The sequence below is a fragment of the Anser anser genome, assembly GCF_964211835.1.
Source record: "Anser anser genome assembly, chromosome: Z".
Classification (NCBI taxonomy): Eukaryota; Metazoa; Chordata; class Aves; order Anseriformes; family Anatidae; genus Anser; species Anser anser.
The window spans coordinates 41117949-41135466 of record NC_139723.1 but is presented as its reverse complement, the minus strand read 5'-3'; the positions used below and the strand labels follow the sequence as shown (position 1 = coordinate 41135466).

At 34.3% G+C, this 17518-nt stretch overlaps 1 protein-coding gene across 6 annotated transcripts in view; it reads right to left on the bottom strand.

Moving 5' to 3' along the window:
- Window positions 1-791: 791 nt before the first annotated feature.
- CNTNAP4 (contactin associated protein family member 4) overlaps window positions 792-17518 on the bottom strand; it is a 270899-nt gene continuing 254172 nt past the window's right edge. For 5 of the 6 annotated variants that reach the window (XM_083819196.1, XM_083819200.1, XM_083819197.1 and 2 more), the window contains 3 exons: window positions 12849-13067; window positions 12412-12483; window positions 792-9024 (listed from right to left, as the gene is read on the bottom strand). In XM_083819196.1, coding sequence (XP_083675322.1) covers window positions 8831-9024; window positions 12412-12483; window positions 12849-13067 — 485 coding nt within the window. In that variant the 3' untranslated portion in view covers window positions 792-8830. Of the gene's footprint in view, window positions 9025-9070; window positions 10164-12411; window positions 12484-12848; window positions 13068-17518 lie in introns of those variants that run through there. The other variant, XM_083819199.1, reaches the window with a different exon arrangement.

Below are 17518 nucleotides of genomic sequence, written 5' to 3'. Positions count from 1 at the left end.
GTTTTGCGAGAGTAAGGCCTGCATGATTGCTAATTACTAAAGGACTTCCTTTAGTATTAACACCCTATCTGAAAATATCAAATCATTTCATAAATAAGTGTAATTTCCATGGTGAGGGAACCATGATAGAGTACCTATTCTGAGCTCACGTAAACCTCTATTTCTACTGCCACTGAATTTAATGGAAAAAAATCATAAAATATTAAGAATATTTACTAATACTTTCAAATGGAAAATAAAGAGGCAGTACTGTGGGTCTGAATCTACTGCTAAATTCTCAGTGTTTTCTCTCTGGTGTCTATTTTTTTGTAGATTAAATATTAACGTTTTGTAGAATGCCTTTAAAATAATTTGTTCATAATCAACATTTGACAGAGGTAAAAGTAGTTCCCAAATCCATGCCATTCTATCCCAGCCTTTGCTTTTCTAAAAAAAAAAAAAAAAAAAAAAAGTAAAAAAAATAAAAGAAGAAAGGAAAAGGAAGGAAAAGGAAAGGAAAGGGAAAGGGAAAGGGAAAGGGAGAGGGAGAGGGAGAGGGAGAGGGAGAGGGAGAGGGAGAGGGAAGGGAAGGGAAGGGAAGGGAAGGGAAGGGAAGGGAAGGGAAGGGAAGGGAAGGGAAGGGAAGGGAAGGGAAGGGAAGGGAAGGGAAGGGAAGGGAAGGGAAGGGAAGGGAAGGGAACGGAAGGGAAGGGAAGGGAAGGGAAGGGAAGGGAAGGGAAGGGAAGGGAAGGGAAGGGAAGGGAAGGGAAGGGAAGGGAAGGGAAGGGAAGGGAAGGGAAGGGAAGGGAAGGGAAGGGAAGGGAAGGGAAGGGAAGGGAAGGGAAGGGAAGGGAAGGGAAGGGAAGGGAAGGGAAGGGAAGAAAAAGAAAAGAAAGAAAGGAAGAAGGAAGGAAGGAAGGAAAAGAAAAAGAAAGAAAGAAAAGAAAGACAGAAAGAAAGAAAATTAAAAAAAAAAAAAAAGTATAACAAAACCTAAAACCCATATATATTTCTGTTTAGGTAGCAAATTTCCTACATTGCATAAAACATGCATGTGAATAAATAAACTTTTTTCTTTTTTTTAATGTATATAAGAAGTGTTTACATATGCAATAGATTTAAAGGTTTTAGAATGTAGTATTTTATATTGTATTGTATTGTATTGTATTGTATTGTATTATATTATATTATATTATATTATATTATATTATATTATATTATATTATTTTATTTTATTTTATTTTATTTTATTTTATTTTTACCCTTCAGTGTAAAAGATAAGACATGGTATACCTAGCAGTTACCAGTGGTTACAAGATTAACACCCTGTTAAATAAATAATTTTTAAAATATGAAAATAATTTTTGAAAAGTTGCAAAAGTAATGAATCAGCCAAAGCTAGTAAGAAGGAGCTAGAAATTCCACTTAAAATGCATATGCATTATGTTAATATTGGGTTAATTCGTTGGCAGGAAACATTTTTCAAGAATACAGACATGTTGTTATAATCCGCGTTTTGTATTGTCTATATAACACCTACCTTGTTTACTTCAACTATTACCCATCTAGTTCAATGAAAACGTTCTGGGTTCTAATTTGCTGATGAAAGACATGCAATCAAATCTGTACTACATCAAATAGTCCAGGGTCCTTTTTTCTCCTCTTTATTCATTTGACATTCTATCTTTATGTATAAAAGAACAGGAAAGTTTTATTATTTCTGACCGAAAGAAAAAGGACCATCTCTGGAAATAAATGTATTAAAGTAAATAGAGGTAATTAGTGTTAGTTACCATAACATTTTTTGCCCAATAAAAGATTGAATCTCATTTCTATTATGATGTTATCCATTTATATAAAGGTTTTCACCTTCAAAGGGCTTTACAAATATTAATAAATCAATATCAATATAGTAAAAGCTTCATTATTTTTCTCCTTTTTAAGAACCCGAAATGGAAATGTTAAAGGCTTTTTTTTTTTTTTTTTTTTTTTTTAATGCCATACATATAGAGGGTGGGGTAGATATTCTTGGGCTTCTCAGAGATCACTCCACAAATATCTGTTACTGCACAAAGGAGCTGAAAATCTGTTAATTACTTAAATAATTTGTAAACAGTCATCCATCACTGAATTCATATTATGTAGTGATAGCTGGTTTTGCAACCTTTACTTTTTTAACTCAGAAAATTTTATGATGGGACCTTTAAACATTGACTTTATAAATTACTTGCAAGGCACTTCTGCTTTTCAAAACAACAACAACAAAAATTATCAGCTCATAGACTCCAAAAAGATTGCATTGGTTTTAAAATGACAAGTTCTTGCATATATCAGAATAACATAGAGGAACAAAGATCATGTTGTATCAAAATATGTAGCATACAAAGATTACCAAGTCCTATCTGTTAGTTTACTGAGTAATACATGTATTATTTTAATGATTCACTCAATGTTGTTATCACTAGGTTCCTGATGACAAATGAATATTTGTGAAGTCTGATGTAACACCTATTTACAATTCTACTGTAATTTTTCTTGGACTTCAGAACTATTTAAAGTAGCTGTTTTTCCTCCACAGACTTATGAGTCTTTCACCGTTGTCCATTCTCTCACCTGACCGAAAGCAGTGAGTCCTGATACATCCTAAATGACAGTTAACAGCATGGGAAAAAAAAATATGCTTCTTGTGAATTAATATAAGTTGATTAAAAAGTGTGCTCTGGCAGCCAGGAGGGCCAACCGTATTCTGGGATGCATTAAGCACGGCATTGCTAGTCGGTCGAGGGAAGTGATTGTCCCACTTTGCGCTGGTGCGGCCTCACCTTGAGTACTGTGTGCAGTTCTGGGCATCACAGTATAAAAAGGACATTAAACTGTTGGAGAATTTCCAAAGAAGAGCTATGAAGATGGTGAAGGGCCTAGAGGGGAAGACATATGAGGAGTGGCTGAGGTCACTGGGCCTGTTCAGCCTGGAGAAGAGGCGGCTGAGGGGGGAACCCATTGCAGTCTACAGCTTCCTCGTGAGAGGGCGTGGAGAGGCAGGTGACCCATTCTCCATAATCACCAGTGACAGGACCCGTGGGAACGGTGTTAAACTGAGGCTGGGGAAGTTTAGGCTGGACATCAGGAAGAGGTTCTTCACCGAGAGGGTGGTTGCACACTGGAACAGGCTCCCCAGTAAAGTAGTCACTGCACCAAGCCTGTCTGAATTTAAGAAGCAATTGAACTGTGCACTTAGTCACATGTTCTAAACTTTTGGGTAGACCTGTGTGGTGCCAGGAGTTGGACTCGATCATCCTTATGGGTCCCTTCCAACTTGAGATATTCTGTGATTCTATGAAAACATTACTAATTGATTAGTATTTTCCCAAGGCACATATTGGACAGTACATGAAATATGCTGTTTAATGCAGGGAGGAATAATATGACTGTAGTTTGTGATCAGTCCAATCAGTCAAATCATTTCTCAAGTCCTAGATGCTGCAGTGGGGTGAATGGGCTAGGGGAGGTAGGGAGGGGAAGAGAGGGAGAGATATACAGTCAGTATTCATGAGAGATACTGTAACCTTTTCTTCTGTCATCAGAGACCACAGAACTCTGTAGTAGATTTCTGTACCTCTTACTGTTCTGTAAGAAATTACTAGCTCCAGTGTTCTTATTCTGTTGAAAAACAGAACAAAACAAATCCACCGTGAAATGTTAAGTATTTTCTGAAAATGATTGGATATTTTTTCAGCATTGGTGAGGGTAGTGTTTTTCAGCTCTGGCCTACTTTTTAATATTTGACACAAGATAAATAGTTAAATGAAGGAATCTTAGCTCTGACTACATAGTTGTTTTACGAGCATGTGTATGTGTGTTTGTCCCCATTTGTTCATGTGTAGAGACTTAGTTATTTATTTTTATTTTTTCCCCTGTGGACACACCACACTATTTAATAAGTACTTATTTATTTAGTGTTATTTATATCTTCTTAGCAATACTAAAATTTCATCAGAGCTGGAAATTAGAAAATTATATGAAATTAAACTTAACTTTATGTCGGTGTTTGTAGGAAAGGCATTCAACTCTCTGCAATGTAGGAATAATATTTCATTCCTTTCTATAACTTTGGTGAGATCAAGGATTAAGAGGTTTGAAGAGTGTATCCAAAGAACAGTGCCAGTCCTTGTCAAAAATTACTTTTCAGACAACCCTTTGAAAACAAGAAAGAAGTGTAGCTTCTTAAAAAATCGTGTTCCATAAGCATTTTTTTTTTATTTATTTATTTATTTTTTTACTCTCTCTGTAAAGCTTCTGTAAGGGAAGCTTTAGCACTTTTGGTACAGAAAACCAGTACACCCTTCCTTCCTACTACCAACAAAAAGTCCCTAGAAAAGCATAAATTTAAAGGGGAGATCCTTTCATATCATTATTCTTTTAACAATGTTCTTGAGTATACTTAAAACAAAACAAAACAAACAAAAAACCACCACACTGAGATTACTGCGGTGCCTTTGCACCTGTACCTTTTTATTCAGTTCTAATTTCTGGTTTTTTTTTTTTTTTTTTTTTTTTAATTCTTGTTCTTTATAATAATGTACGATCTCATTAAGTGATCAGAAACACTATGGATTCAGTATACTTTCCAATATAACAATTCTTAAGCTGCAAGGGTCTAATTTGATGAAATATTAAAAGTGTCAATTGTGGCACATTTTCTTCATACTTATCAGAGAATATGCATTTTACTCCCAGAGAATTGGGCACTTTTTTTTTCTTTTTTTTTTTTTCTCTGACATTTTTTAAACATTTTTCTCTGACTTAAATACTTCTCTGTTGCAAAGATCAGTGTTCCTTTGTGGCATCACATGCCCTATAGAGCTATAACTCAATCTCCTGTGTAAACTTCTACAATTACTTCTCAAGGTAATTAATTTTATTTGAAAACTCTGTTTTCCTATTGGTCCTCTGCAGACCTTCAGTAGTTGAATTTTCTGATTTTATCTCACACTGGCATCTAAATCTAAATCTGCAACTTATTCTTCTCTAGATTTTTTTTTTCCTTCAAACTTTTTTCCTTGTATACCACTGTCATAAATAATGGTGTTGCAAGTTTATATTGACTATTAGTATGTTTCATGTTAAATCCTGCACTTAGTTTGTTACCTATTATTAATCTACAGTAGATATAGTGGAAGATGTTTTTTTACAAAGTCTAACTAAATTATATTTATGTGCTAAATGTTAAATATATATTATGACCCCTTTCTAGTTAGTGCCCACAGACATTTTTTTTAATACACCAACATTTGTGCTTTTTTTTTTTTGTATGCTTAAGAAAAAATGTTTGCTACAGAAAGTGTGTCAATACATAGCAAGTTCATTACATTAGCACTTTGTTCTATTACATATAAATAACCAGACACCAATATATTATGTGGACTTCTACATATTTTTACTGTTAAAAAAATCAGTATACTGTTGTCAGTTTTAAACTTTTTAATACAAATTTTATAAAAAATATTTTCCTCACCTTATTTTAAAAAGTTTATTTTATTATCAGAGAGGTGAAAGGTCACACATTGGAAGTTTCAGAAAAGGGACAGCACAATGATGTATGATGTCTCAATGCACTTCAGTGCTACCATTTTGTTGTACCCATAGAAATGCAGCAAGTAGTTGCAAATTATATATATTTTCAGTTGAAACCTGTATATTTTGAATCCAGGTGACATATAAATGATCACTCTTTCTACAGATGAAAATGAGCATTTGCATTTTTAGAGAGATATAATTATTGTATGTTACAAACCTGCAGATAGATCTGCATTCAACAAAATTAATTTGTTTATCCCCTTAGAATCCTCCACAAAATAAAATGCTGTAAAAAGGTCTTTGAATGAAATAATGTTCCATTCACACAGGTATTTATACACATTTTTTTTTTTTAATTGTTTAGTGAAATATGGGCTTTACTCTGCTTTTGACTTCCTGTTCCCTTTAAAAATGCTAAAGAATAGTGAAAGAATAGTGAAAGAAAACAATTATCCATTTGGAGGAAAATGAAGTGACAGAAGAAATATTTCTCTCCATCAAGAAATACAATAAAAATAAGCAAGCAAATAGAAGTAAAACCAAATGACTGAAAAGTTAGATTTACATACTTCCAGCCTGTCCTCATGTGGATACATTTTCTTACTCTCTTTCTCTCTGTGTCATAATTCATTCAAAATGTCTATTTTGTTGATCAAATATATTATAATCACCACTGCCATAAAAGTTTTGTCCCCCATGGGTGTTACATCCCACCACATGGGTATTACATCCCACACGAATTAAAATTGTTAACTATGATTTTTATGTCTTTCAATAGTATTGTTGATACGAGTCACATGAAAATGTGTACCCTGGCATATCTTTTTTATGAAGGGAAAGCCCCTTGAGATTTTGAAGGTTGAATTTCAGAGGAGAATATGGAAGGACTCTTCTTCAATTCAGTGCAATTTAGGTCAGATCCTTGAAGAGAAGGGGTCATAATTCGCTCTTCAAAGTATCTAGCTAGACTGACAGGAACTAAAGTAGCAAATTAAGAGTGCATGATCTAAAAAATAAAAAATAAAAAAAATAAAAAATAAAGTATTCTCATCCATTCTCATCATTTGAGAAGTGTCCCGTATTCTTCCCTTACCTTCCTAGCCTATTGCCATGGAACACAGCAACACATACATGATGTATATATACACAGTTCTTGATCCTAGATCCTCAGACTCAGCCTTAGTCTTACACTAGAGATGCATTTAGAACTGCAAAATTGAGAAGAATATGAAACAGTGCATATCAAGCTGAAAAATTTCTGATTTCAGAGCCTTCAAGTACCAAAAAAGGGAAATACTTTTTTTTCCTAAAAATGAAGAAAAAATGAGCAGAATGAAGCAGAAAAGGGAGTGTAAAATTCTGAGAATCGAAAATAAAGATTGATAGAAGAAAACAAGCTTTAAAATATATTATCACACTTTCCTTCACATTTCTATATACAACAATTATATATGGAAATAAATGTAAAGATTAATATTTTCTTAACACCATATCAGGTTTACATGCTTTTATAATGTTTTTGGGCATCTATGAAAAACATTTCCTAAGCCTCAGAGCCTAGGTTTGACTCTGTTTCTTCCCACTGAAAGAGGAGCAAAGCAGTGACCATTATCATTGCTTTCAATGGGAATAGGTATAAATCAGTTTGAAAAAATTTAAATTTTAAACTTTCAGGTCTACAGGGACACAGAAGTCCTGATTCCTTCCTTAGATTCTAGCTCTAGGCACACAGTCTTCTATGGAAAAAAAAAAAATATTACAACAACAACAACAAATCAACAAAGTCTTTTTTGTGAATTAGTTATATAAATATTGGTATATGGTGCTATTGTAGATTCCTTGAGGTATTCTACTTCATTCCCAGATGTCTTTTCCAAAGGACACATACCTTCAGTCAATCTCGTGACATTCTTACAAGGCCACATAGATATTTCAGAGACCCTATGGCGTCAATAGTAGCTTTACATTCTTTTGTTTAAACAACTTAAGCCTATATTTCATATCTAATAATTTGTTTATACAACATCACAAGCAACTCATTTGTATTCTGACAGGATAGTAAGCATCTGATTAGTTTTTGGTGCTAGAATCAGACCTTATCTCATCTAGTGTAGGTACTCTTATGGATGAAGAAACAAATATTAAAGTAGCAGCCACTGTGCTAGACTCTAAATTCCCTATTTCATTATCATAACAATCATAAGTAAATTCTATAAGTTTTAACAACTTAATCTTGAGGTCTGGAGTAGATCATACACACACACAATGTTTTCAGGAAATGCATGCCAGATGTACAGACCACTACAACTTCACAGAAGAAACAGTACTAATTTCTAGGGAGAATAATATCGATCATCATTATGTGTTTTCACTCATGGCAGTTTAACCATTGTTAATATTTTAATTGATATTTCCAAATAAAAGTTTTGTCTTTTTAGGTCCTAGTTTTATTAAAATTCTTAATTTTCCTTAATTCTTTTTTTTTTTAATAATTATATCTTAATTACTATCTTAATTATATTAAGAATTAAAATTCTTAGAATATGTATGAGTCTAACTTGATTCCATCACTTGACAGTGAGTGAACACCAAAAAGAGATTTTACAGCATTTCAACACACTGTACACCCTTTTGTTTTAAGTCCTGCCAGACTTGTCAAACAACAACAGCAAAAAAAGACAATGGTGGCACTAGTCACCTCCCAGGAGAAAGAAGTACAATTTGTTTTGGACAACTAAATCCATGGCTCACAAACAGATTCTGCCACAAGCCAACAGCAGTTCAAAAGGCATTCTCAGGTTGAGGAAGTATGAGGAATCACTATAATGCAACATAAAAAGAATTTCCTTAGTAACACAAACTATTAGAATCTACTTTTCACCTTGACCAAAATTCCAAAATGATATTTCAAACAGAAGGATTAGAACAGCTTTGTAGCAATTTTCTCATTTATAAATAATATTCAAGATGTACGTTAAACTTCAGTTTCAGAAGGTCACATCAGAACAGTCGGAAACTACCAACAATGAAATTGGTTACAATATCTAATTCACTGTTACATAAAATGCATTTACAGTATAATAGCTAAGGACAGCATGTAATTTTAAGAAGCCCCTATACCAATCACTGAGACTGAACTTATGCAGTATAACAGGTCTCAAATCCATTGTGTTTACTGTAGAGTGCAAGAGCTTTCTTGTCCATTGAGATCCCCTGGCTTATCAAGAAAGTCAGACAGTCACATTATTACATTAATTTAAATCATGAATGTCAGTCAGAAGAAGTATTCCTTTTGATTTTCACTGGCAGTGTTTTGTGTACTAAGCTCACTTTTCAGTGCAGATTCAGCACTGTCTTCATTTTCAGATCCTTTTGTCTCATTTTTTGAGTATATGCTTTTTTTTTTATAAATGTGTATAGCTATGGCAGTGATGCAAAGGATGATGAATATCACAACTGCTATCACACCTAGTGGGAAAAAAAAAAAAAGAAAGAAAAGTCAAGAAATAGCATAGGCAAGTAATAGCATAGGGATCAGGGAGAGACAGAGGAGAACAGGGTTAGGAAAAAAGGAGAAATCTGGAATTCTGAACCAGGTCCTCATATCAGCTCTGTTTATGTAGACCATAAAAGAAAAGCCAGAGACACTTCATGGTAAAAATGATAACACCAAATTAGCCCCATGCATATCCAATACTACACACAAATTAATTCAAACCATAGATGAGTGGTCCAGACTAAACAGTGTAGTTCATGAGAAGAATTTATAAAAGAAAAGTAGAACAGTTCATCACAGGGACTACAGTGGAAACTGATGAGTGTTTATAGCTGCCTATCTTCAGACTAAGTGGGACAGAAATTCTAATGCTTGTTTTGCCTTGTAGAAGAAAATCCCAACTCTCTTTGACTGCCTTTGGCTCATTATAATGGGATGAAGAGTCTTTCATGATCTGCATCAACTAGGGCTCTTATCTCTGTAACTGTTTTATGTAATAAATAGATACAAGTTAAAATAAGAAAATATAAAAAGCAAGGCCAACTTCATGTTTAAGATAAAATAGATTTGGTTCCTTCCTTTTAGGTTTGTGGGATTAGATCTGACATACTAGGTGTGTTTTTCAGTAGCTACGTGCACTGGGGTTCCTAAATAAATAGGGTCCCTGCCTAAACAGATAGCATTGTGTAAGCTTTCTTTTCCAACAACTTTAACAACTCCATCTAATAGGGCAAAATAATTATCAGTACAGCCACCTGCACTATGCTGTTCTAGCTGATGAGATAGAAAACAGATGGGCAGAAGCATAAGCTTTATATAAGAATTTGCCTGTATGTATCACATACCTAACATGACTCTGTGTGGAATAAGCACCAGGGTATGCTGTTCCTAGTCCAGCAGATTAGGAATAGCGAGGAAAGAGATACTTCCCACAGAGCCACGTGTGAGTTTATGTACTTCCAGCACTCTCCTCCCTTCCTCATCCATCCTCTCATAATGGGCTCAGGCCCTCAAGTTCATGTTATCAGAGGCTGAGGAGAGGAATTTGAGGAGAAAAGAAACAGAAGGGAAGTAGAAAGTGCTTGTAAAAGTAGCAGGAAGCAAGACTAGGCTGCAGGAAAAAAAAAAAAAAAAAAAAAAAACACTAAGCATTCTGAGAAAGAGTTGTAATGCAGTGACTCAGATGTACTAGATGAAGTAACAATCCATTGCATAGCCTTGGTACTATTGCAAGAAAAATAAAAATACCTATTCCCTTAGCTCTGTAAATGAGAACAGACCATCCATTTTCAAGGAAAAAATATAGCACTTGTCAATTTTTTTTAATTCTCTCATATGAGCAGCCACCCTTAATGTTAGGAATACAGACTTATGTGTGTGTGTTATCTCTTTCTCTGGAACAGAATCTAAAATCTGAGTAAATATTTCTTGTTTCACAGTCATAGTACTTGTAAAGGCCTGTCTATAAACATGCTTTGACTGAGTTAGCTGAAGTCATACAATTCTGTTATATTGTTCTAAAGGTACTTACATTAGACTTATACTAAGTGTTAAATAGCTTGCTTTATTTTGACTTTTAAACAGTACAAAAACTGTGAGTGCATATTCCCAAATGTCTTTAATAAAAATACAATTGCAAGGTTATTATTATCTTAAAACAACAAAAACAAAAACAACAAAAGATGTAACTATTGTATCTTGAAGTTCAAAAACATCTTTGTTTTTAGTACAATTTAAAATCCTCACCCACACCAAATTGCCTAGTATATAAAGTAATCTTTATCTAAATACATTTATTTACTTATTTATTTTTCCTTGCAACAGCAAAGTACTTTTTGACAGAATTAAGACTCAAAATAGAACTCAGAAACTGTATTTTAAGTTCTGACCTCAGTGAACTCAGTGGTAAAATTCTTAAAGTGTCTGTGTATAAAAATATACAGACATAAGCATCATTCTATGAGCATGGAATCTACAAGGTTTTATTACCTTTTATTTTAGTAGCTTTAGCACCAGTGTGGTCAGCTCTTGTCTGGCCATGCAACATACTGTTAGCAAGTAATGACTAGAACAGGTATAAGTATTTAAATGGCAGAAACACAGGTGAGTGCAGATTGTGATCTAACTTCACTTTCCATAGTCCTAAATACTTTTATACTCTGTGGGAAGCCTTGGCAGCTCTATTCTGCTGAACCCCGCTATGTCATTTGTCTGCTGAGGCTCTGAAAACCCATAAAATGAAACCCATTCAGAACTTAAAGGATCAAGGGGGATGACCTTTCTCTAAACAAACTTTCTTCCTATTGTAGTAACTGATGAAAATTGAACCAATGAATTATAGAGCAAAAATACCTTTTTCATGAGTGGAAAGTAGAGGTGAGGGTTTTCTTCCCTCACTTTCTCCCAAAAAAATCAAATACAAACAGAAATACTCACAGGGGAAAAATTCTCACAAGAGACAATGCTATTCCTCAATGGAAAAATAAATAAATAAATAATTTAAAACTGTCAAAGCCATACACTTGCCCCAGGTGCATGTAATATAATATATACAATACAGGTGGCAGAAACTGAAATTCTCCTGAAGACCTGTGATCCCAAATTCTCTCTCTTAAGGTTCTCTCAAGAGCTCTTAGTTTCTTCTAAACAGACAGAACTGGTAGGGTTTTCCATTGTAACAGAGGTGGATCTCTGCTCAAAGATGGTCAGTCAGGAAAACACAGTAATGGAATATGCGTATCCTGATTATCAGTCTACTGAACAAATGCTACTCTTTACAAGAGTACATCCCTTTCCACATGCAGAACCAAAATGAAATGTCTTGAAGTGTCAAAGTATTCATTCAAGCAATGCAAAACCAATTTTCTCAAGAAGAAGCTGTACTGTTCAGATCCATTAAGGAAGATATTCTTCATTTTGAACTTGATTGTGTAGCAAAAACTAATGCTTTGGCATAACCAAGGAGCAATGATTTTTCTTTCTTAAACATAGGCTGTTTGTCACAAGATATCCAAATAATTTAAGTCATAGACACTAACATTAGGCAGTTTGGAAACCTGTTCTTAGTACCTTGCGTTTCAGGTATTTCAATAGAATATTCCAATGTATAGCAACACTTATGGCATAGTTTTATTTAATAACAAAATATGAGAGCCTCTGACTGCTTTTTAAAACACTGTTTGATTTTTGTCTTTCCAATGAAATGTAATAAAATTAAGCCTTTTTCCTAGTTTTCTTATGCACACAAAATTACCACTGACTTCAATTCAGCATTGAAAGACTCACTTTTTTTTTTCTTTTAAAAAAAAAAAAAAGAAGGAAGGAAAAGGTTTCAGTAGAGTTACTGTAGCCTCTATTACCTCCAATAATTGCAGAGTCATTTCTGCTTGCATTATTTAAGGGCTGTCTCTCATCTATTGGTCCAGAATGATCTGCAGCAGGGAAAAAAAAAATACAGAAAAATAGAAGGTTTTTGAGAAATTCTGAACTGCTTACAGGTCACATACTGTACAATGGCAGTAGTATGCAACTATAAGTATGCAAAGAAGAACAGTGATATAGATAATACTTTATAAAGATAAAAAGAAAAATGTAAACATTCAGAAGAAAAGATAAAGTCTGGAAAGAAGAATGTAAGAATATATAAAAGTGAACTAGTTTTTAAACTGCTTCTAAGATGATAACCCATGGGGTGGGGGAGTAGCAGGTGAGGGCCAGAAAAGTAAAAGAAATTATTCAAGTCATGAATACTCTAGATTTTGCTTCATAGATCATAAAAACTGATAACATTTGCTACCTGCAAACGAATGTGTTGTTTCACTCAGTGTTGAGTCAGCTCCAGTTAAAGTACCACAGCTGGATTCTGTAAAGCGTCCCTTCACAATGATGGGGGCTGAGCTGCTGTGGTGCAATGCAGATTTCAAAGGAGCGATGTGATTGAACTGCACTGAAGAGAGGCATCCAATAAAACCCTGAGAGTTTGCTTTCATTGTCTCCTCGTCTACATCACTGTTTTCTGTTAATGAAATGGAACAGAACACAATCATAATGCAAATGCAGAAAATAAAATAACAGAAGTTATTTCACATAAGTTGACCTTTCTACTGTTATGATGCTGAAGATTTCAATTTTTTTTCAAGTTCTTCCAAACTCTTATTTTGTTTTATATCTCTCGTTGGGCTTTTTTCTTTCTTTTCTTTTTCTTTTTTTCTCCTAATCTGCCAGTTGTCTTTATTTCAATCGTAAGATTTTTAATTTTAATCTTCTTAGTAGAAAAAAACACAATACATGTTTGACTTTCATAGTTAAATTTTCACCTGGTGTTATTAACAATGTGCTTGGAACAGACTGATACAAAATCTTAAAATTATTCAATAGTTTTCTGCTGGTATGAACATTTTATCATGGCCAAAATTTTTGCATTAAAAGTACTTATTAGAGTTAAAAGTAATTATGCATGTATCCACAGATTTCTATTGAATCATACAAGTTTATCCTGTTTTGTTTTGTTTTCTGTGGTAAATGTGTGGTAATATAAATGCCACTATACTGTTACTGTTTTTGGAACATAAAGAAAAGCAAAATTATTTTACTATTGTTTACTTAGATTCAAACTGAAGTGAGCAGGAGGAGATAGTGTTTTGTCAAAGTAACACATATCCATACTGGGATCAAAAAGTTTGTATGTAATACATCATTGATGTTGGTTTTAACTGAGTGTAGTTGATCAGAGGAAAATTTACTCAAAAATATTTCACAAAATAATTATTTATTAAAAAAAAAAAAAAAAAGAATATCCTTTGAAAGCACTTCAGAACACTTCAGAGGTCTTTCCTTTAATTTGCTCTTTATCTCAGCGGTTTACTGATGAAAACGAACAAACAAAAAAACAAACAAGTCAGTAAAGAAATCAAATTGACTAAGAGGGAGCAATAGATATTTCTCTCACTGAGACTTTTTGCTGCTTTTTCAACAGTACAAATCCAGAAATGAGGAGTCGCAAGTGGGAGTTATTTGTGGAACTGTCATTTGTCACACTGATAAGTAGAAATAGATAGAGAGATAGATAGATAGATAGATACATACATACATACATTCAAACCAATAAAAATGATAAAAACAGAAAAAATACACTATTAGAAGGCAAATATTTTGCCAGCCCAATTATTTCATCAAGTAAATTATCACCACTAAATCCCTGAATATTGATAAGATCATAAGACCATGGAATGGTCTTCCCAAATGATTATCCTGAAAAGCATCTTTATTGGAAGTAAGGCTTGACAAGTTTGGCTGGCTAAATTAAAAATTTGATGGGAAAACAAACACAAACAAACAACAACAACAACAACAACAGATTTTGAAATGTTTTGTATAAATTTTCTGGACTGCAATTATATGTACATTAAATTATGGGAGCCGTGTGAAGAATGCATATTTTACTCTAACAGGCATATATTAAAGGCTTTCTAAAACACCTTTAAAAGCTTTATTTGAAATACCAAATTGTAACAAAAGCTTCATACAGAGAAATAATAAGATTTTTTTAAAAGTAACTATTATTTAGCATTTCTGTCACTGCAGCACTGGAAAAAAATATATATATTTATTCCTGCAATAATTGTAAATATTACATGAATTGTCTTAAAAATCACACATTCTTTTAAACCGGTGAAACTTCGTGTATAAATCAGATCCAAGCAAAGCTTACTGGAAGCATACCTTTATTTTAGTTGTCATGGAAAGATTAACAACTGCTCTTGAAGAATATCACCCCCCACAGCAATACACACTCACTGTGGGGATACCTAGGAAACTCTCCTGGGTAACTGTGACTTTACTCAGTGGAAGTAAACAACTTCATCAGCAGGTTACTGTAAGAACTGACATTTCTACATCTTTCCTACAGTGTGGGGTGCTTCCAGATAGAGTATCATCTTAGAAAGTAAATAAACATTAAAAACAACAAAGCAAAACAAAACAAAACAAGAGAAACCCTTTGGCTTCTGTCCTATGAACTCCTCTTTTTTTCCCTCACTACTAAACCACCAGACACTCCATCTCTCTAACAATTTTGTAATAACGTTATGTAAGATATATTCAGAGGTCTTTAAATTGGAATTCTTGGATTCTGGTGAGAAAGATCACATATTATTTTATTTATTTTGTTTTGTTTTGTTTTATTATTTTACTTTATTTTATTTCATTTCATTTTTTCATTTTATATTTTCTTTCATTTTATGTGAATTAAAAATTAGTTCAGTGGCTAACTCTTAGATTTATTTTTAACAAAAACTCGAGCTATGTGTAACTGTAGAAGAGTTCAGAAAACTGTTTCTCCAACTGAAGATAGTCCTTGGAAAATTCATACCTTTCTGGTTTACATTAAGATTTGAGGGTTTTTCCTAAATGACATCTCAAAGTACAAGAAATACATGTTTTTTTTTTTTTTTTTTTTTTTTTGAGGGGGTGTGTGTGTGGGGGGGGGAGGGGAATGCACAAACACCCATTACATTGTTATTACATGCTTTTGCTCTCTTCCATTTATTTATTTTTTTTACATGCAGTTTCTTTGGAACAGACAACATTGGTCTTTACTTTGAAATACCCATCAAAAGAGATTGCTATTTTTCTAAGAATGTACATTCCATTATATTGAATTAAATGTTGAACAGCTAATCCTGGAAAGCATTTTGAAGGACATGAAGGCACACGAAGGACAAGAAAATCATCAGGAGTAGTCAGCATGGATTCACCAAGGGGAAGTCATGCTTGACCAACTTGATAAGCCTCTATGATAAAATGATGGATGAGGGGAGACCAGTGAGTATTGTCTATCTGGAGTCAGTGAGAGCTTTGACACTGTCTTGCACAGAATCCTCATAGACAAGCTGTTGATGTATGAGCTAGATAGGCAGACAGGAAGGTGATTAAAAACTGTCTGAATGGCCAGGCCCAGAGGACAGTGATCAGTGGTGCAAGATTGAGATGGAGGCCGGTAATTGTTGGCTTAACCAAGAGTCAGTACTGGGTCCAGTCCTTTTTAACATCTTCATAAATGATTTGGATGGTGGGGTACCGTATATCCTCAGCAAGTTTGCAGAAAACATAAAACAATTTAATGGACATATTAGAGCAAGTCTGGAAGAGGAAGGTGATCGAAGGACTGGAGCAACTCTCCTATGAATACAGGCTGAGGAAGCAGTGAAGAGAATGCTCTAGGGAGACTTCATTGCAGCCTTCTAGTACCTAAAGGCGGCCGACAGGAGAGCAGCCTTAAAGGAGGTGGAGGTTGAGATCAGGCTCTTCTCCCAAGCATTCAGTGATAAGACAAAAGAAAATGGCCTTAAAATGTGCCATGGGAGGTTTATTTTGCATATTAGGAAAAAAAAAAAAAATCACTGAAAGGGTTGTGAAGTATTGGAACAAGCTGCCCAGGGAAGTAGTTGAGTCATCATCCCTCGAGGTCTTCAAAAACTGTGTAGATGTAGTGCTTAGTGACATCGTTTAATGGTGAACTTCACAGTGCTAGATTAAATGTTGGAGCGGATAAACTTAGAGGACTTTTCCAACCTAATGATTCTATTGATTCTATAATTTTTCAGAAAGTGTAGTGATAGGAGAAGGATTAATAGTTTTAAATTAAAAATGGAAAGATTTAGATTAGATGTTAGGAGAAAATTCTTCATTCAGAGGGTGGTGAAGCAGTGGAACAGGTTGACCAGAGAAGTTATGGATGCCCCATCACCAGATGTGTTTAAGGTCAAGTTGGATGGGCCTTGGAGCAACCTGGTCTAGTGGAAGGTGTCCCTGCCCATGGTAGGGGATTTGGAATGATCTTTAAGGTTCACCTTCCAACCCAAATTATTCCACAATTCTATGATAAAAATGGGAGGAGTGGCTGATACACTGAAATTTCATTCTGCAATTGAGAGGGACCTTGACAGCCTGAAGAAAGATAGGGAGCATGGGTCTTATCAATGGCAATTGATAATCAAACAGGGAAGGCAAAAAGAGGATGGAACCAGGCTCTTTTCATTGGCGCCCAGTGTCAGGGCAAGAGGTAATTGGCACAAACAGAAACACAGAAGTTTCCTCTGAATATCAGGAACCAGTTCTTTACTGTGTGGGTGACAGCACTGACACAACTTGCCTAGTGAGTTTGTGGAGTCCTGGAGGTATTCAAAAGCCATCTGGACGTTGTCCTGGGCTACTGGCTCTAGGTGGCCTTGCTTGAGCAAGGGTAGTGGACAAGATGACCTAAACCTAAATCATTCCATGATTCTATGAAATACATTTTAAAGTAAAATAATACAAACTTTTATATGGGTTTTCATAAAAAAGACAACAAATCCTTTACTTCTGTAATAGTCACTGTGGTGTTACTCATATCTGAGAGTGACCACAATAGAACACTACATCAAAATATTATCAGTTCCTTAGTTGGTTTTATCATCAATATGTGAG